The sequence below is a fragment of the Ovis canadensis genome, chromosome 19 (genome assembly GCF_042477335.2).
Source record: "Ovis canadensis isolate MfBH-ARS-UI-01 breed Bighorn chromosome 19, ARS-UI_OviCan_v2, whole genome shotgun sequence".
NCBI lineage: Eukaryota > Metazoa > Chordata > Mammalia > Artiodactyla > Bovidae > Ovis > Ovis canadensis.
Window position 1 is genome coordinate 22,463,295 of NC_091263.1, and position 22,293 is coordinate 22,485,587.

At 36.9% G+C, this 22,293-nt stretch overlaps 1 protein-coding gene across 11 annotated transcripts in view; it reads right to left on the minus strand.

Moving 5' to 3' along the window:
• CLASP2 (cytoplasmic linker associated protein 2) overlaps positions 1-22,293 on the minus strand; it is a 179,866-nt gene that overhangs the window by 141,043 nt on the left and 16,530 nt on the right. For 8 of the 11 annotated variants that reach the window (XM_069561344.1, XM_069561342.1, XM_069561339.1 and 5 more), the window contains exons 3-7: positions 19,847-19,950; positions 18,061-18,152; positions 16,778-16,853; positions 15,149-15,246; positions 10,304-10,374 (exon numbers count right to left, since the gene is read on the minus strand). In XM_069561344.1, coding sequence (XP_069417445.1) covers positions 10,304-10,374; positions 15,149-15,246; positions 16,778-16,853; positions 18,061-18,152; positions 19,847-19,950 — 441 coding nt within the window. Of the gene's footprint in view, positions 1-3,820; positions 4,000-10,303; positions 10,375-15,148; positions 15,247-16,777; positions 16,854-18,060; positions 18,153-19,846; positions 19,951-22,293 lie in introns of those variants that run through there. The other 3 variants (XM_069561347.1, XM_069561346.1, XM_069561345.1) reach the window with 1 other exon arrangement.

The window sequence follows — 22,293 nt, forward strand, 5'->3', positions numbered from 1 at the left end:
CCTCATAGGCTATTTTTCCCCCTTATTGCTCCTAGAAGAAAAGTTTGCCCTTTTGGCCAGTAAGTTAAAGGGCTGCTTCTTTCAGTGCCTTAAATTATTGACTCCAAGTGTATCACATATAACAGTCAAGGGTTTGGAAGGAGAGAAATCTATTCAGCATTAATTTCTTGCTGTTGTTCTCAATCCCCCAAACCAGTAGTTACGTGTCAGATTGGACGGGGGAGCCTGGTGGGCTGCCGTCTATGGGGTCACACAAAGTCAGACACGACTGAAGCGACTTAGCAGCAGCAAAAGGCTAAGGGAAAGCCAAGGTTATATCATCACTTGTTTGTCTTTTTTAAAAGATTCATGTTTGGAAGAATAGACTGTTTTGAATTGTTTAAAGTTTAGAGACAATCTATTTGCAACAAAACCTTATTTCTTTCCAGTCACTCTGTAGCATAACAACAAAAGGCCAAATTCCTCTTGTGAGCTTTTGAGGCAGATTTCAGGGCTCAGCGCCACATAATAATCCTACAGGTTTTTAACTCTATCTGGTTTAACTGCCCAGAGCTACTTCATAATCATCTGACTGCTCTGTTTTGTACCCTTGGGTAAGGATAAAGACAACTAAACAAAAAGGCACATGAAAGCCACCCCACCAACTCTTCAATTGGTGGTCATTAGAGTGCTTCTCAAGTCTGCTAATAAAATCTTTCATATGTCCATGAAGTTAAGCCTGCATAACATTTTTAACAGATAACAGACTAACAACCAGAACACAGAAAGAGAAACTATAAATGAAAAAGCAAAAAGCTGGAGCACAGGGAACTCTACCCAATACTCTGTAAGGACCTATATGGGAAAAGAATCTTAAAAGAGAGTAGATAAAAGTATATGTGTAACTGACTCACTCTGCTATACAACAGAAACACAACATTGTAAATCAACTCTACTCCAATAAAAATTAAAAAAAATAAAATTTTAAAAATTATTCTCAAATATCTCTAAAAGATACACCCAACCCAGGGATCAAACCCAGGTCTCCCGCATTGCAGGCAGATTCTTTACCACCTGAGCCACCGGGGAAGCCCAAGAATACTGGAGTGGGTACCCTATCTCTTCTCCAGGGGGTCCTCCCAACCCAGGAATCAAACCACGGTCTCCTGCATTGCAGGCGGATTCTTTACCAGCTGAGACACCAGGGAAGCCCAAAAGATGCACAGGGGAAAAAAAGAGTCGCCTAAAGATGCCACAAAGCAATTCACAGTAAAAAAATATATATATAAACATTCAAAAATGAAGATGATCAATGTTATCAGAAAAAAGACAGGAAATTTTTTTTAAAGAGATATTTTTTACCTATCTGATATGTAAATTTTTAAAAGATTAATAATCATGAGAACTGAAATGAATGTAATACAGAAAGCACTGTTGGTAAGAAGTGGTAAAGCCTTTTTTGGGAGAACTAGAACAACTTGAAATGAATAAAAACTTTGATCCAGAAATTCTACTTCTAGACTGTTTTTAAAAATGTGTGTGCAAAAATATATGTGCACACACACACATGATTTGTACAAAGGTGTTCATTTCAGAATCATTTAGAAAAGTTATATGTGATTAAGCAATCTGAAATTCCATAGACATAGAGATATTTATGACACACATCCATACTATGGAGTACTATGGAACAGTGCAAGCAAATGAGAACAGTTACATATTATGACATTTTTAGAAAAATCCACGACTATGCACTATTGAGCAGACACAGTAAATGGCAAAAATATGTTGAGAATGATACCATTCATGTAAACAAAGTCAAAACACAACTATTTTGATACTTAATATGAATGTTAAGGCAGAGTAAAAGGTACGAAAAAACAAACTCCATACTAATAAATGTGTTCCTCTCTGCTTATCTCTAGGCTTAGGGGTTTGGAGGTAATTGAGAAGTGGTTCTTTATTTACATTATTTGATTTCTGAAAAAGAGAAGATACTAGCACATTAAAGAATAAAAAACAAAATACATAAGGAATCGCATAAACCAGTGCTGTATGTATTCTCCAGATACTAATATGATGCATGTATATTACATGTGAGAGAGACTAATATACAGAGAAGTATATATGAAACTCTTAAGAACTATAAACCCCAGGATGACCTGTTACTGCTTAGATTTTTAATTTTTTAATAAAGATGTATTACTTTATCACTAAAATCCAATAAAAGTATTTTCATTTTAAAGAGGAAGAGAATATGCGGGAAGGTTATTCTCTGAGCTTTATAAGAGGTTGTTACTTTGATTTTTCTAAAAAATCAACACATTCTTAAACAGTCTGAATGGATTTAGTATTATTGAAAAAAGAAAAAGTAAGTAAATATACACTGATAGCTACTGAACCTATAATGTTTAAGAAAGAAATAAAATCTGGATACAGTCCAAATAAAACGCAACATTTAGATCTGCTTAGAAAATAAGGTTTAAAAATAATAATCAAATAAATTTGGCAATGGCCTTAAGTATATGAGAACTTAATTCATTAATTTTAATGGCTTTTGCCTTAAAAACTGGAAGTTAAAATTACATTTTTATTTATTTCTATAAGGACATATAAAAGATAAATTCTTGAAATAAACTATAACATATGCAAAATCAGATTTACTACCATATTCCATTAACATAGATATAATTATTTAAATGACTGTTTACCAACATGATTTTTTAAATATAAACTTGCACCCTATTCCTCAGCATCCCAAGGGGACAAACTGGTTACACAGAAGTCATTAAACAGTCATAAAAGAAGGCTGAAACTGTTAAAAAACTTCCAAATACAAACCAACCTTTCTTAAGAACGTAGCGAAAAATACATGAAACACTTCTGAAGTAACCTCAATTCCCCTTTGTACACATCTCTGGTGTTGATGCGATTATAAAGTATATATACCTCTAAGCATCTTAACAAAAGGTTTAATAATGAAGAAAAAAAAAAACTGAAGTACTACATGTTATGAAGGACAATACCAAAGGCACATTTGAGGCTCTAGATTTGATTCTGATTTGCTCTGTGCCTGAATCTGGGACTTATAAACTCAACAAGCCTTAGTTTCCTAATCTGTGAAATGGAAATTCCAAAATCCTCTTTACATTTCATTTATTTGCACCTTAGGAGTTAATGGACAATAAGTACACTCATGTGCTTTGGAAAACTAGACAGCACTATAAAAATACATTTTAAAAATTATTCTACTCACAATAAAACACTGGCAAAACTGATTTTTTTAAATCAAACTATATCTGTATAGAATTTATAAAGGACTAAATATTTTCTAGAGAACTACTTACTAGAGATATTGACAAATAACAAGCACATCAATTAAAACAGTGTCTATGGCAAGCCATTTTGCCTCTTTATCTACTTAATCACTACAGAATCCTACTTGTTGTCAATACAACAGCAATTTTGTCGAGCTAGGCAACTCTGCCAAATCTGTCATTCTTTCAAAGGCCATGTTCTCTCTTCAAAGCTTCTGCATATTTCCCATGTTTCTTTCAATATCCCTTTATATTCACCACCGAAGACAGAGGGTTTGCTTGGTAAGATGCAAGGTAAACTGTCATATTTGCCAGATTCCATACAGACATATCAAGTAGAAAAAGATACCAGTGACAAGTGCACATACACGTGCATATATGAACATACAAGCGGTGTGTACACACACACACACAAAGTGTCCTTCATTCTTTAGGGAGAAATACCTTTCTTATATAGCAAATGACCGTCACTTTAAAAGGAAGTGTACACCACAAGCAAAAGAAGAAAGATAAATCTTACTCACCATCTCCCATAGCCATTCAGATGGTCCAGGGAGCTCTCTCAAACCAAGAGGTCAAACAGCACAACAAACAAATGCAGCTCGGTGCCTGCGCCACTGGGCTCGGCCTGCAGCCTGCAGACACCCTGCAGACACCCGGAGCACGGTGTGACCCAGGCCGCGCTGCAGCTCTGCACCGCAATAGCCAACAGCTGCTACTCCACTTCAAAATAAAAGTCTGGGGTCTTGGTGAAAACCCTCGTCTCTTTAGCAGAGCCTCGCAGAGCTTGATCAAGATTATTCTTTAACTGCATGTAAGAGGTTAGATACAGGTTGTGGTATTTCTCCTTGTGCTGCCTGCCTGAAATTTAATGTAAGAAAAGCTCTGGGAGCCAATAAATGCCATCCCACCGAGGGACTTTTAATGCAGTCATCAAAACACAAGGCATGTGTTCAACAATCATTTTCTGCTTCCCTAAAGATATCCATGTAATCAGTAGCAATCACATGATCTGATGGATTAACTGATTTGTGCCTTTTTTAGAGGTTTTCATCCTTTCGTCGTTACCTTTTAATATTTACAACGGAGACTGCTAGAAGCACACAAACAGGAATAGCCCAGTTTCCATGATTAACTGCTCTCATTATGCAGGAAGCATTTCTGGCTGCCGTAAACAAATCACGTCAAAGGCAGCCCATCAAAGGCTGCTCTGTGTGCGGACAGCAGGGCCACACGGAACAAAGCTTGCTTCTGGCGGAGACAGGACCCAGCCAGTGCGCAGCTGCGGAGACTGGAGCACCCTGCATCCACGCTGCATAGCCAGCAGCACACTGTCAAGCTCCGAGAAGGCCCTGGGGCTCCTGGTCACAGACAGACACGTTTTTCACTCAGCCTAAGGAAAGGGCTGCTTTGCTTTTCGCCAAAGGGTATGTTATCAACTAGACTGCCAGTTACCTTATTGCCTCGTATAGCCAAATATCAAGGTAATTTCAAAGCCTAGTTTCTATGCTTTATTTTATTGCCAGCCTTCTAAAACAATTATTTTCCTAACAACTGTTTTCAAACAGAGAAGCTGGAAGATAGTTTACAATGATTACACGCCAAGACTGCATTCAGTCCTACACACACACTTGATAAATCAGAATTATGTGGAGTTTTTTCAGTGAAAAAAAAAGAAAAAGATTTGCAGTCACAGCCACCAACACGTCCGTGTTTACATCTCAGTGAGTGTAGGAGCCTGTCTAGAAAGCTCCATGATGACACCAGACCCAGCTGTAATCACAGGGCGCCTGCAAGGTTCAGTCTTTTCCTTCCACAGTGCTGCTGTTGCCTTCTTTCAAAGCCATGATTTGATTAATTTTAAATCCAGTTTCCTTCTAATAGCAGTTAATTCCACTGCACTTAACGATTCTGCCTAACTTACTCTATAATGAGAATTAAAGTCAGACTTGAAATACCCTCAAGACAAAAAAAAAAATACCATGCATTTCTCACTACTCCCAAATTATATGACACACTCAAATCTCTGATAATAGAATTTACTTTGTGTTCTTGAGTATGCTAAACTAATGCTCTAGAAAATCAAGTCAAAGAGTTCAAACAGAACTTAAAAGGGTACAGATATGGCAAGCATGAAAGAAATCAGAGCCAACAGCATGAGATATAAGGTTATGCATTAGGACGTACATAAGGGGAGAGGAGGCAGATGGAAGAGGAAATAAAATAGACAATTTTCCCAAACAATAAATGTATATAGTATAGGTAGTTTGAGGTCATATCACTACCACTTACCACAAGCTTCTCCAGCCTAAAATCCTTCTTATTCCCAGAAGCCTATCAAGACTCCTCCTACGGCCTACAAGACCCTCATATCGTGGTTCCTGCTTACATTTCCAATTAGCTCTCACAGACACTCTCGCTTCCAACCTAGCTCTTTCCGCACTAGGTTCTAGTCAGCCCTGGCCTCCTCCACTCCCTTCTTCATATATATGAAGATCTTTTCCACCTCTCGGCCTTTACGGCCACATTTTCTCTGCCCAAAGCATTTTTTACCACCATGTATCCAATGACCAGCTCATTCTCCTTTATCAGGTCTCAATCAAATATGCCAATGCTCAGAGAGCCTTGCCCACCCTTCTGTCTAATGCAGCATCACTGAATTAACATCTCCATGCCCTATTTACTTCACTTAATGACTGTGCAGATGACAGATTTTAAACTTCAGTGGCTCTTAGACACTTATACCACTTTTACCACGAATCTTCTGGGTTGGTTTTTATTTGTTTGTATTTAGTAAGATCACTTTTTCATCCCTAAACAACCTAAATCAATATAAGAAGTATGGTATTTCATTATTATAGTTTTAGGCAAAGACACACTAAAAGTTTTTACTGCTTGTAACAGTTTTCTGGTCACAGAACATTAGATGAAACAAATCCAAATTAAATACCAGGTTTGGCTGAACTCAAATAATTTGTTTTGCATATGTACACCAAGGGAGAGAGAGAAGAGGTGATATCTTTAATAGTTCTTCATTCTGTTGTGTGCATGAACTACTGCTACAAGTTTCCATGTTGAGCCTTTATTCTGACTTAAATGTTTTCCTGTCTGTAACTTTATTTTCAAGTTTTAGTTTGAGTGAATAGTAATAAGAAGCCAACAAAGGATTGAAAATTACGCGGGGAAAAATTGTGCAGAAATAAAAAATGGAGCCAAATAACCCTCCATTACATTATTTCAGGTATGATCTTGTTTGCTGTTGTTGATTAGTCACTAACTCATGCCTGACTCCTTTGCCATCCCATGGACTGCAGCCTGCCAGGTTCCTCTGTCCATGGAATGGATTCTCTGTAGGCAATACTGGAATGGGCTGCCATTTCCTTCTTCAACTTGCCAGTTAATAAAACTGGCATGGACAGAGGAGCCTGGAGGGCTACAGTCCACGGGGTCGCAAAGAGTCGGACACAACTGAGCGACTTCACTTTCACTTTCAGTGCTCAACTGACATATTTTTCTACCTGTGAAAATTACTCAGGCATCTTGGGTTGGGATGAAATATACTATAATGTTAGGAAAAATTAGGAAATTATCCATTTAATGGCTTTTTTACTTAGCAGCGAGGATTTTAAGGAAGAATTTAAATTAATTTCAGTAAATTCATTAGACAAGGAATAGTTGTATTTTCTTTCATTACCAACTGCAATCACTCTGGATATGTTTACTTACTTATGATCTCTCTTTCCCTAGAACGTAGGTTTGTCTAGGCTGAAACTTTAACTGTCTTCTTCACTCTTGTGACAAAATCTATTTACATTTTGAGAAGAACATTTTAAGAAGACCATTCTCAATTCTGGTAGAAAGCAGATTTCAGGGGTCAAACACAGAACTGAAACCTATTGCAGCAGGTTGCAAGTAAAAGCTAAAGGAGATTTACAGTAGGGTTTTAGCAGTGGAGATGTGAAAAAAAATTAGCAAACTTGACACATATTAGGATTTCAGAGGTAGAAATGACTAATTAGAATGGGAGATCAATGCTAATTATTAATAATTCTAATCAGGAAAATTTCTAGCTTGAGTTGATGGTGGTGCCATTGACTGAAATGGGTAAACTGGGGAAAGAACAGATTTGAGGGAAAGGAAGAGAACAGGCTTTAACTTTTGGACCTGTTAAGCCTGAGACACTCATCAGGCAACCAAAGGGAAAGGCCACATCAAGGTGACAGGCTCTGGGATGTGGAACACAGAGATAAATGAGGGCCAGAGCCGCACAGTGAGGAGCCATCAGCACATGGCTGCCATGTGGAGCCTTTGGGCTGGACTATCACTGAGAGATAATAAAGACAAGGGGGGAGAGGCTTGGGCCCTGGGACCCGCCAACATGACAAATGGGCTTTCTTCTTTTAGCCTCTTAATAACAAAGCTGATACAGTATTTTTCAATGATAGTACAACTCCATCATCAAAATCATCCTGACCAATTTTTACACACCAATATATATATTATAGATTTTTAACGTTCACATTTGACTATACTTTCAATATTCAGATTATAATCTCCAAAACAAAAGGATTCCTGAGGATTTCTCTCCAAGAGACATAAATGCCAGGTACTAACCCTAAATCTCCCTGTTTATGGAGAGATCATCAAAAGAAAAAGAAACGAGAGCTAAAAGAATAGGAAACAAAAAAAACCTTCTATCTTTCGAAGGTAACAAAAATAACCTCACAAAATACAAAAAGGGCAATACTTTCAAAATAAATCACAATCAAATAATAGATATCTTAAATTTATAGTATGCATTGTATTTTTCTTAAGAGGTGTGACTACAAAGTCTGGAATACACAAATGAGAATGCACTGTAAATGGAACAAAAACACAATTCCTTAATTCAAGGAATTTTAACAATTCGCCATCTTTTTGCTCTTTCTGGTTTGTATGGAAATGGACAGAGGTAACTGCTGGAACACCTTCTATTCAGAGAGGAAGAGTGAGAAACTGCTGGTAATCAGGGTGAGGACCGGTAGTGCTGAAATCAATTTACGCTCCTGCAACTAAGTTTAGATTAGGGTAGGCACAATCTTTTTAACACTAAATTCTTACTACATCTGCCTTATGCAATACAACAAGGCTTGCATGCTAAGTCACGTCGAGTCATTGCGACCCCATGGACTATAGTCCACCAGGCTCCTCTGTCCATGGAATTCTCCAAGCAAGAATACTTAGTCTTGGTTTAATCTGGAGAAAACTAACTAAATTATATTAATAACTAGTCTTCCTATCACCTGACTATAATAATTCATACAACAAATTTTTTCTCCAGTATCATATACATTATTAAGCTAAGTACACTATCTTTATAAAATAAACCTATTTTCCTAGGTGCAAAAACTACCTGTACTATCTTTGGATTTAGAATATATTATTCACATATACAGTTAATTAACACTTATGGACTGAAGGTAAATGCTACCCAGTAAGATAAACACTATTTAGCAACCTTACAAAAGGGACGAGCAACCACAAAATCAAATAAATACTAGATACCAATACCAAGCCTCCTTAAATTCCAAGGAGGTCTCATTCTAATTAAGAAGCCAAAAATGATTATACTGGTGAAGTTCCTATGTCTGTGTTTCTTCACTGGTATCATCACTGATAGTCTAAACACAGGTGTAACAGTAATCAACCCTACAATTTCTACTAAAAATCAGTTAAGTAAAACAATTACTCTGCTATCACAGGCCTAACATTCTCTAACATAAATCATACCAATGTTTTCTTAGGTCAGTCTCTCAAGGCAATAGAAATAAAACCATAAATAAACAAATGGGACCTATTCAAACTTACAAGCTTTTGCACAAGAAAGGAAACCATTAAAACAACAACAAAAACAACCCAAAAGACAACCTATGGAATGGGAGAAGATATTTGTAAATGATGCAATTGACAAGGGCTTAATTTCCAAAATATACAAAAGCTCATACAACTCAACAACAGCAAAAAAAACCCAACAACCTAATTGAAAAGTGGGCAGAGACCTAATTATATAATACTCCAAAGACACACAGACGGCCAACAGGCACAAGAAAAGGTGTTTAACATCATTAATTATTAGAGAAATGCAAATCATAACTATAATGAGGTACCCCCTCACACCAGTCAGAATGGCAATCATTAAAAAGTCTACAGTGGAAACAACCTAAGTGTCCACTGACAGATAAATGGATAAAGAAGATGTGGTTCAGATATACATGGAGCATGACTCAGCCACAGAAAGGATGAAACACCATTTGTGGTAATATGGATAAACTAGAGATGATCATACTAAGTGGAGTTAAGTTAGAAAGAGAAAGACAAATGCCATATGATATCACTTACATGTGGAATCTAAAATACAAAACACATGAACCAATCTACGAAACAGAAATGGGCCCACAGATAGAGAACAGGCTTGTGGTTGCCAAAGGGAAGGGAAACCAGGGGAGGATGCACTGGGCATCCGGGGTGAGCAGCTGAGAACTATTCTATACAGAACGGATAAACAGCAAGGCCCCATCTCCTGAGACAGACCATAATATAAAGAAGAACACATATACGTGGATACCTGAGTAACTGCCGAAATCAACCCAACACTGCAAATCAACTAGACTTCAGTTACAAAGTAAGTTGAGTAAAAAACACATTTTACGCACGGAAGGACACAGAGGACAAGGGGGTCATCATAGCTTCAACACAGAGGATATCAAAAATAAGGTTAAAGAATAATACCACTTTACACAATTAACCCATTATTAAATTTTCACTTATTCCAAAAGAGTCAGAGGATAGGTAATGATCAGCAGAATATAAAGACTTTGTTACTATATCCTAACCAAGTTTTAACCCACAAAGTCAAATCAGCTGAATCAGTGATATAATAGTTGACTTGAAGGCATATTTTGGTATATAAAACTCTGCTACCTAATCTCAGAAATGTTTGAGATCTGGATTAACTTAATTATTCTTACCTTTGCAGGCACTCAAAATCATACCGCCTGAATTTTGCACTTCATCAAATTTGGCAAGTATCATTTCTAATCTGGGAATAAAGAACAAATTCTGTTTATTTTACATACACTTTTAATTAGAAACAATTTCCTTCACCACTTCCCTGAGAAAAAACTATCCCAGGGATTCAGTTAGTTGTATACAACTCTCTTTTTATAACTAACTCGCTTACTGAAAGCAGACACAAAACCCAGCTAGCTATTTAGTAGAGACGAGGAGTCAAATACAGGTGGCACTCTACACACTCACAGGTATATCTGTAGAAAGGTAACTTTCAAAGGAAGGGGATTACAATGTATAAAGTAAACAAGTTACAGGGATATATCGTGCAACACAGGGAGCAGAATAACCACAAATGGAATATAAAAATTGTTAACTGCTATGCTGTACACCCAGAACTTATATAATACTGTACATCTACCACAATTCCACTTTTTAAAAAAAGATAACTTTTATACAAGGCACTTTCATAGTTTCATCATAAAATTATTTCTCAAATATACTTGTCAAAAATACTTTAGTTCCAACTTTACAATGAATCCACTCAGTCACCAAGTCATTTTTTTAAAGTACATAAAAATCGTACTAAGGAAACTTAAAGCAAACATAAAAACAATGGAATACAAACTGTCAGAGATTAAAGTAATGCTGATGGTGTCACTGATAATCTCATGTTGAATTTCAATTCAATACCAACTCTATTAACTCTTTCATATTCAGAATTCTTCCTTTCTACCTTTCTGTCATCACTTTTAATTAAAAATGTTTGTTTATTAGAAAAGTAATATATACTCATTACAAAAGAAAATCAGGAAACATAAATAGAAACAAAGAAAAAACCCCACAATCCCACCACCCAGAGAATTTATTCAACTGCCTGCTTTCCAATTCTTTATATGTATATATAAATTCTCTTCAGGTCAAAATGGGATCACACTGACAGCACCATTTTTTAATTTTTCAATATTATATCATGCTATGATTTATTCTTCAATTTATGACTTAGAGACCTAGGTAGGTCTTTAACTGCCAAATGTTTTTCTCACATCAATGTTTCTGTCATAATTTCACTTCTAAAACTAGTTAAGCCTTAGCCCACATTCTGTCATCTTTTACTTGTAAACTGAGGATGAAGATACTGTTTGGTCTAGAATTTTTTTTTTTTTTCAATTGAAAACCTTCTAGAAATTTATTATAACAGGATTTCTAAACCTTAAACTCATCTCATAGTCACACATCTGAAACCATTAAATTCAACAAATATTCATACATCTGAAAGTACTTCAGTCAAAAGACACCAAGTCCCTTCAGCCTCCACAGCAGTTATCTTCCAGAGACTTGAACAGAAATTAAACAGGCTGCCCAGACAACATGTGGACAAGATGAGCCAAGGGAGGGAAAATTGGAACTGGAAGATAGGCGTTCAGAATGAAGACCACACAGGCCACAAAGCTCTTCGGGAAAAAGTCAGAACAAGTTGTTAAGGAACATGAAATCAGCACTCACCTATTCAGTAGCAAAATGGGAGGAGGAAACGAAGGGCTGCAAGCTCTACGAGAAAGGATGGTTGGTAAGGAATTGAGGTGGGACAGATGAAACAGCAAGGAGTGAAGATACAGGCAGCTTTAATGGGAAGAGGAAATACTAGCAAATATAACAGTAATAGGGAGAAAGATAGGAATAAATAATAAAAGGCTATTATAAAATAATATAGCTATTTAGAAAAACAACCTTATTGAAAACGGAGGCTACATAATCTGATGGAAAAGGAGGAAACGACGTAAGAGTAGAAAGAAGAAACTAGGATCTTTTAAGTAATTCAGGAAGAAAAAAAATTGGGCCATTTAACCAAAGGTGAATACAATAGAGGCTGGAATATCCAAAAGCACCTTAGAAGGCCAAAGGATAGAGGTAAGTAAAGCTCTGGAAGGTTCTGATTCAGGGTAAGGATCGAGACCAATAAAGCATTAGGATGGAACTGGAAAAGAAACTCTATCTCCATATATAAGTTTAAAAAAATCACAAATACAACATGAAAGAGAGAATTAGGTATCTCAGAACATAATCTCTTTTGTGTATCAGCCAATTACTGATAAAATATTCATGCCATACAATTCACCCCTTTAAAGTGTACAATTCAATGGCTTTTAATATAAAGCTAAAAGATGTACACAATCAATTTTAGAATGTCATTATTATACCAAAAAAAAAACCCCGATACTCATCAGCAGTCACTCTCCCCAATTTTCTCAGTACCATGCAACCATTAATCTAGCTTCCTTTCTATAGATCTGCCGTATCTAGCCATTTTATATGAATGAAATCATCTAATATGGCTGGCTTTTTTCACTGACAATGTTTTCAAGGCTCATTTATGTTATAATATGTATCCGTCATCCCTGTTCATGGCCAAGTAGCAGTTCATTGTACAGATATATTCTATTTGGTTTATCCATCAGCTTACTGGCATGTGGGGATGTGAGACATTTTCACTTTTTAGCTATTATGAATGTTCACAATGTTGTTATGAACATCTGTGCACAAGCTGTTGCATGGATATGTTTTCACATCTCTTGGGTATATAGCTGGGGGTAGAACTGCTGGATCATGTAGTAATTCTGTTGAACATTTTGAGGAACTACAGACTGTTTTCCGAAGTGGCTATACCATTTTACATTCCCACCAACAATGCCTTCTAATTGCCCGACATCCTCAACAACACTTTTTATTGTCTATCTTCTAATTTTAGCCAACCTAGTAGTATCATGTATTTCTCTGATGGCTAATGATGCTGAGTATCTTTTCACGTGCTCACTGGCCACTTGTGTGTTTCTCTGACAAAATGCCTATTCAAATCCTTTGCCTGTTTTAAAAATTGGGTCATCTGTCCTTTTACTGTGGAGCTCTAAGAGTTCTTTATTATATATTCTTTATATACTTGGGACACAAGTTCTTTTATGAGATTATTATTTGTAAATATTTTTCCCATTATGTGGGTCTTTTTTCCAATTTCTTGATGATGTCCCCTGAAGCACAAATTTTTAATTTTGATGAAAAACAGCTTATTTTTTTCCTTTGGCTGCTTATCCTTTTGGCATGACATATAAGAAACCATTGCCTAGCATTCTCTATAAGTTTTATCATTTTACACTTAGTTCTGCGACACATTTTGAGTTAATTTGGGGATGTGGTATGAGGAAGAAATTAAACTTTATTCTACTATATGTGGAAATCCCACTTTCACATCACTATTTATTGAAGAGAGCTATTTCAAATCCTAAAGGATGATGCTGCAAAAGTGCTGCATTCAATATGTCAGCAAATTTGGAAAACTCAGCAGTGGCCACAGGACTGCAAAAGGTCAGTTTTCATTCCAATCCCAAAGAAAGGCAATGCCAAAGAATGCTCAAAGTACTGCACAATTGCACTCATCTCACATGCTAGTAAAGTAATGCTCAAAATTCTCCAAGCTAGGCTTCAGCAGTATGTGAACCATGAAATTCCAGATGTTCAAGCTGGTTTTAGAAAAGCCAGAGGAACCAGAGATCAAATTGTCAACATCTGCTGGATCATGGAAAAAGCAAGAGAGTTCCAGAAAAACATCTACTTCTGCTTTATTGACTATGCCAAAGCCTTTGACTGTGTGGATCACAATAAACTGGAAAATTCTGAAAGAGATGGAATACCAGACCACTTGACCTGCCTCTTGAGAAACCTCTATGCAGGTCAGGAAGCGAAAGTTAGAACTGGACATGGAACAACAGACTGGTTCCAAATCGCAAAAGGAGTACATCAAGGCTGTATATTGTCACCCTGCTTATTTAACTTATACGCAGAGTACCTCATGAGAAATGCTGGGCTGGTTGAAGCACAAGCTGGAATCAAGATTGCCAGGAGAAATATCAATAACCTCAGATATGCAGATGACACCACCCTTATGGCAGAAAGTGAAGAGGAACTAAAAAGCCTCTTGATGAGCGTGAAAGAGGAGAGTGAAAAAGTTGGCTTAAAACTCAACATTCAGAAAACGAAGATCATGGCATCTGGTCCCATCACTTCATGGCAAATAGATGGGGAAACAGTGGAAACAGCGTCAGGCTTTATTTTGGGGGGCTGCAAAATTACTGCAGATGGTGACTGCAGCCATGAAAGTAAAAGATACTTACTCCTTGGAAGGAAAGTTATGACCTACCTAGAGAGCATATTCAAAAGCAGAGACATTACTTTGCCAACAAAGTCTGTCTAGTCAAGGCTATGGTTTTCCCAGTGGTCATGTATGGATGTGAGAGTCGGACTATAAAGAAAGCTGAGTGCCAAAAATTGATGCTTTTGAACTGTGGTGTTGGAGAAGACTCTTGAGAGTCCCTTGAACTGCAAGGAGATCCAACCTAAAGAAAATCAGTCCTGAATATTCATTGGAAGGACTGATGCTGAAGCTGAAACTCCAAGCTTTGGCCAGCGAAGAGCTGACTCATTTGAAAAGACCCTTATGCTGGGAAAGATTGAAAGCAGGAGGAGAAGGGGACAACAGAGGATGAGATGGTTGGATGACATCACCGAGTCAATGGACGTGAGTTTGAGCAAGCTCCAGGAGTTGGTGATGGACAGGGAGGCCTGGCGTGCTACAGTGGGGGGTTGCAAAGACTAGGACATGACTAAGCAACTGAACTGAACTGAACTGACCTATGTATCCTTTTATATATTTTGAATATGATGACAGTCCAGAAAATTAAACCTATTTTAAATAAGCACATGAAATTAAAATCTTTAAAACCAGTGACAAAAAAATATTTAGTAATACTTACCTAGCAGGGGGAATTCCTCTCTTATAAAGGTCCACTCTCACTTTCTCTCCCACATGTCTATAAATCTCCACCACAGCCAATATTGCAGCATCTCTAACCTGCCAAATAATTCAGAGCTTAAAAGAAAAATACAAGATACAATAAAATACTTTACCTCAAGATAACATGACATTCACGGACCAACTTGAAGCTCCAAGTTGGTTTTAATGCCTTTAAACCCCTGGGAGATTACATTAGGTCATTAATAAAAACCAAGACGACCTACCTAGAAACGTCTAGAGAAAGCTTGTAAAAGTTTCACAGAAATCTAAGAAGCATCTAAATAAATGCGACTTTTAGAAAAACTTCTATTTGTAATAAGGCTGTGTAAAGAACTGATAATACAAATCATTATCACAGTTAACATATTTTCCTGGAATAAACTGCCTTTTAGAAATGTGGCCTGAACTCAAACAGATAATTATACACCAGTGTTCACAGCATTATTATTCACAATAGCCAAAAAGGGGAAACAACCCAAATATCTATCCATGGATGAATAGATAAACAAGATGTGGTGTGTATTATTCAGCCTTAAAAAGCAAAAGAAGGAGATTCTGACACACACTACAACATGGATGAACCGTGAAGACATTATGCTAAGTGAAATACGCCAGATACAAAAGGATAAACATCATACGGTTCCACACGATGGCTGGTCAAATTCCTATGCAGAGAAAGTAAAACATGGCTGCCAGGAGCTGAAGGACCGGGGAATGAGGGGTCACTGTGCGACAGCTGGGGAGATGGAGAAGCTCTGAAGATGGCTGGTGGTGATGGCTGCACGACAATGTCAGTGTATTCACTGCCAGTGAACGAACTCTACACTTAAGAATGGCTGAAATGGTAAAGTTCCTGTTTTGACTATTTTACCACAATGAAAAGAAACAATAAATGCGGCCTAAACACAGGAATGTGGAAGGCAGCTTTCAGTTCCTCTGCACAGTTCACTGCAGAAGGGGAAATAAAGAGACAGCAGAACTCTCTACAAACCTCTCTAGGAAGAGCAAGGGCCTAAAAGCAGGGAAACCTAGCTCAGGGTCATTCCAAACGCCCAAGCTGTGCTAAAAGAGTTACTGTCAAGATTCAACTCCACCACAAGGGACAAGTTCCAGAGCACATTCCTGTACTGTGTCTATAGTATCTGTGGCTCAGGGCATGAAATCTCCAGCAAGTGATATACCACTGGCACAAGCAGGGTTATGACTGCTACAAAAATTACTATTATGCAGGAATGAAAAGGACGCTGACAATCGGTCCTCATAATTAGCTCATAGGAGGACTACAGAAGGGTGTCCAGGGTCTTTGCTACTCAATCTTTCCAACCTAAGAATTATCCTTTAAGTCCCATCTACCCTTAATACTAGCCAAACAGCTAACAAACTTAAGTGACATTGTGAATAAAATGTGTTCTTAAAAACTAAAATGTGGTGGAGTTTGAAAAAACAGAAAATGAAGTGGAATCTTGATTTCACCACCCCCTTTACCCTCTCTCTTCTTTTTTAAACATGGAATAAGAGCACTAGAAAACAAGAGGTGGCAAAAAAAACTGACTGTAAATTTAGTGCTTGAATATAAATAAAATTTTACCTGACTGTTGGAATCTCCAAACAGGATACACAAATGTGGTACCAACTTGCTGAGGACTAGTGGCTGAGCCCCAAAACTAAATACAATTTGAAAAAAAAAAAAAGTAAAGAGAATTTGGTTTTAATTAAACAGTAAACAAAATACTGTTATACTTTCTTCTTGTCTGTCTCAATAAGACAAATATGGTGGAGAGCATGAGCATACATCATTAAAACATGGAAGGTATGAGACACAAGCAAAAACTAACTCTAAACAATGTGAGATATGTAAAGTTGAACAATCATGACCGACAATGAAAACTGTCAACACATGATCCAACGGAGCAAAATGTTCAACCAATGGCACTCTTAAACCTAGCCAACCTATCAATCACTCAGAAAATTTGAACTTTTGTATTAAAATACTGACTCTTTTTTTAGACTCTGGGTCTCACACAAATTTGCATTCCACTAAAATAAGTAAATTAAAAGATTTTTATTTATGCTTACTAATATTTTGATGAGGTCATGGGTTGAAAGCAAACGACAAGGGAGCCAAAAACCACAAAAGCTGTGCAGACTGAATGCACTTACAAGCTCTAGATGGCAGAAAGGACCATAGAGGAGTGAGAGAAAATAAAACAAAGGTATAGTTAGCGAAAGGAAGAGCACTACAGGAAAAACTGAAAGCTCCTACATGCTACCTATCGTGCTGACAGAACTTGAAAAAACTAATCCAGAAAGAGAGCACATGCTTAATTTACAGTTTCTTCAGGCTGGAGCTCTGTGGCATCTGTGCTGTCAGATCTCTGCATACTGTCGCCAGCTTCACTGTCTGATCACCTGGGGGAGTCTTATTCAGTCTAGGATTTTGGTAACCACTTGCACTGCTCTAGAAAGCCCAGGGCCAACTGGCAAAAGGGGGCTGGGGAAATTGGCTACAACAGCTAAAACACCACAGAGTTAAAGAAAACTCCAAACTGGGTCTAGAACAGAAGTAGATTCTAAGTTCTACCAGCATATTTGTTATATGACCATCTATTTCAGGTGGCAACTAACATACTAAAGAGAAAAAGAGAAACTTCTTATCAGTGACTAATAATTTTGAACTAACAACATGAGAGAGAACTTACAAAAAAATTAGCAGATAAAGCTATCAAATAAGATAAAAATTCTGGTGCCAGAGATCAATTATCAACTATTTTAAATCTGTTATTTCTAAAGCTTTCCTTGAGCTTTGTGAAATCGATACATTGTTTTTTCTTGAAAAAATGAAAAACATATTCCAATAATCATAAAACTTACATGTTTAATGTTTCAATAAGACACAGACACACGCCTTCTCGAGATCGAAAATTCTTGTGCTTAAAACCAGAGGCCAACTGTTCCCAAATGTACTATTTGAAAGAAAAGTAAACACGTATAACAAAAAATTAAATTACTCACGTTATAATCTTTTCTCTATTCTCGACCTTACTACCAGCCTTCCTGATAGCTGAACCTTCCCATGGACTGTTCACTGCTCTACAAGCTTTTCTAAGCCAAATGTGCACTGACGCTGCTCTCACCCATTTTTAAGATCTTAATCACATTTTGAATTTTGATTTTGTATCTTTCACTTTAGATTTCTAGTATTCTGGGAAAAACTGTGTCTAATACCTAAAAACCTTAGAACTCCCAAGGACACATAAATTCCTTTAAGCTTTAGAAACCTTCAGTAACAATGCTACCATTATAAGCCTCGGAGTACTGTCAGCATTTAAAAGGTCCAATGTTGCCTAGCAACTAGTACAGATTGTCACTAGGAACAGGCTTTTTCAACATTTTATAATTCAGGCTATTTTCCTTTTAACACTGGATCCAAATACAGAAACACATTTGGGCAAATCATTCTATTGCTACCCACCCAGTAATCTTTTTTTTTTTTTTTTTGAAAAAGCATAGATAAACCTATACAAACAATCTAAAACAATTACATGGGTTTGTTACAAGAAGGAATTGAGCTTTGTTTTTCCAAACATATAGCCAACTGTCCCAATCAGTCTTTTCCCCACATTTAAGAAACACCACCCTTACCATTTACCAATGTGTACATAGACACATACACACAAACTTTCACACACACATGCATACAAATGCCTCTTCCTGGACTCTCTCCTCCCTGGACTCTGTATTCAATTGCTCCTAATATTATTTCTCTCTGCCATTTCTGGAGAGTAACTTACAAGCTTACAAAAAAGAAGTCTTAAATGTGAATAACCTGACCTATTAACACCATGTCAGAACACTTCTCTCTCCTTACGTTTATGTCCAAAGACACAAGGATGCCCTGTGTAGCACTCATAACAATAGCATGTCAAGAACAAGTTAAAATTCGAATTGCTAAGCAAGCGTCAAAGGATACTCACCAAGTTATAAATAAGGACTTATATACATATTTATACCTTTATATTCTAGGGTATAAAAAAAGAGGAAGTCTACTTTTACAACTCAATTCTCCAGATTTTTTAAATAAAACATACATAATACAATTCTTATACTGAATTTTAAATAACACAATATCATTGTATATTTTGTAAGCTGATTTTTTTCCCACTAAAAGTGAGCTACTCTTTAAATATTTGTTTACATGTCACTTTATTCTTTAGTCCTCTTTCAAAATACATCCATTAGACCAATTTTTCACTAGCAACCACTTTTTACAATAAAAATTTTCTCCCTGTCTCAGTAAGGGTTTCAGAAACTCATATAACCCTCATTGAACACCAATATAATTTGCAGGTAGTGAAAACCAGAAAATCCTAACAAATAATACAATCAGTACACTGTCAAATCACTGAACTCTTTAAGTTAGCTTTTTGAAAAAGCATTAAAGAGTAGAAAATAAGAAAAATAAAACCAAAAAATCCAGCAGTTAAATACTGACAACTTTTTTAAAATTTCAATTTCTTTAAAGCATTACAATAATTCACTGTTTAAAATTCTAAGTTTCACATCCCTGGGGCTTTACTGACTTGCTGTGATTACCACCTATCTTTACTGTTCATTAATCATCAATTAGCAAAATCTGAACTTTAAAATGTAGGCTTACCATAGGTGGCGCTACTTGATCCATTAACTTCAGTATCAGAGTCTGAGCTTCATCTCGAACCTTGTCTTTGGCATCTCCCATTCTGTCTACTAAAGCTACAATAACTAGAGAAATGAAGAGAGAAAAGAATAAATATTTATAATTCATCTCCATTTATAAACTGTACTTTACAAAATTACAGACATCAATTATTTACATAATGAAAAGTTATGAAGCAAATTGTTTCAAATTCTCTATCCATGACTCCAATCAAAAATAACTGAGAAGCAAAGTTTCATAAGAATACATATGGTATGATATCCACTTAATAATGTTCAAAAAACAGGCAAAACTTATTATTATTCTGTCTAGAGATTCATACAGATGCTTGAGCAATACAGAGCAGCAAGGGAATGATTATTCCAAGGTCATGACAATAGTCACCTCTGGTAAATAGTGGGAGGTGTCAACAGGAAAGCACTTATAAGGAACTGGTAGAGTTCCAGTTTTTTGACCTAGGCATAGGCAGGTGTTGGTTTTACAATTATTCCTTAAATTTACATGCTTGATATGTATTCTTCTATATGTACAATGTATTACTCAAATGACAAAAACAAAGCCTGGTCCATGAGACTGAGGTCCTTCTCTACTATATCCAAACCTCTGGCACTATTTCATGAAACACGGCTGGAAAGGCAGGTTAGAGTCCATTCCTGGAGAGTTTTCATGGAACAGGCTTCCATAACTATAAATCAACAAAGCACCCGTGAAGAAATCATACCTATTGGGGGTGGGGAAGGAGCAAATGGGAGGGTGGCTAGAACTGAAGTTATGGGTTGTAGTCAGCCCACAAGGTAAAAACACCTCATAGTCAAAATTATCTTTTTGTAATCCCTTAACCACTATCACTTAGTGTGGTGATATCAGGTGTGTGACCAAACTACTTAACCTTTTTGTCTTTATCTCCTCAACCTGTAAATGTCTGGAGCAGTACTCACCTCAGATTACTGAGATAAATGTAAACTACTCAGAAAGTGAGGGACACTGGGAAAACATCAAAGGGGTCGCCTACTGCTCCCATCAGCCTACAGGTTCAAAAGCATAGATACTAACTTCTTTTCTCTTTACTTTCATCTTACAGCTACAGCCTTCCTTTCTCTGAGGGGATAGAGGCTGAGGCCTAATTACTCTAGTTGTTTACAGACATACAATTAAATGTGTAGCTAATGTGATGCCAACATAGACTACAACGTAACACTGTCTACCGTGTAACAATCAGAATTGATAAAATGATGATTAACAGCATTTAAGGGAAGAAGAAACACATCCTTTTTGGAAGAAAATGAAAAGCCAACCATGCAAAATGGAATGATCATCCAAAAATCTAAGCTTAATCAAAGAAATGATTATTTAAGAAAACAAAATCTTTGCCATGAAAAAAATCATAAGCCTAATCATGAGGCAACTGAAGTATCTGTCAGTTGAAACAATATAAATCCTTCTCATCTTTTTTTAAATTTTTTTAACTTATTTACTCATTTGGCTGTACTGGGTCTTAGTTGTGGCATGCAGGATCTTTAGTTACTGCATGTGGCATCTAGTTCCCTGACCAGGGATCGAACCTGGGTCCCCTGTATCTGGAGGGCAGAGTCCTAGCCAGTGGGCCACTAGCGAAGTCCCAATCCTTCTCATCTTGCTTAGACATATATTGTTAACACTAGAGAAGTTCTCCCACATCTACAGAACTGGCTATTGTGGGACTCTGGTTCTGACAGCTTCAGACAGACAGAGACAAAACATTTAATAAATGTTAGACATTATTATGTACTATAGCAAGGAGAGATAAGAAAGCCTTCCTCAGCAATCAATGTAAAGAAATAGAGGAAAACAATAGAATGGGAAAGACTAGAGATCTCTTCAAGAAAACTGGAGATATCAAGGGAATATTTCAAGTAAAGATGGGCTCAACAAAGGACAGAAATGGTACGGACCTAACAGAAGTAGAAGATATTAAGAAGAGGTGGCAAGAATACACAGAAGAACTGTACAAAAAGATCTTCATGGCCCAGATAATCACGACTGTGTGATCACTCACCTAGAGCCAGACATCCTGGAATGGGAAGTCAAGTGGACCTTAGAAAGCATCACTATGAACAAAGCTAGTGGAGGTGATGAAATTCCAGTTGAGCTATTTCAAATCCTGAAAGATGATGCTGTGAAAGTGCTACACTCAATATGCCAGCAAATTTGAAAAGCTCAGCAGAGGCCACAGGACTGCAAAAGGTCAGTTTTCATTCCAATCCCAAAGAAAGGCAATGCTGAAGAATGCTCAAACTACCTCACAACTACGCTCATCTCACATGCTAGAAAGTAATGCTCAAAATTCTCCAAGCCAGACTTCAGCAATATGTGAACTTCCAGATGTTCAAGCTGGTTTTAGAAAATACAGAGGAACCAGAAATCAAATT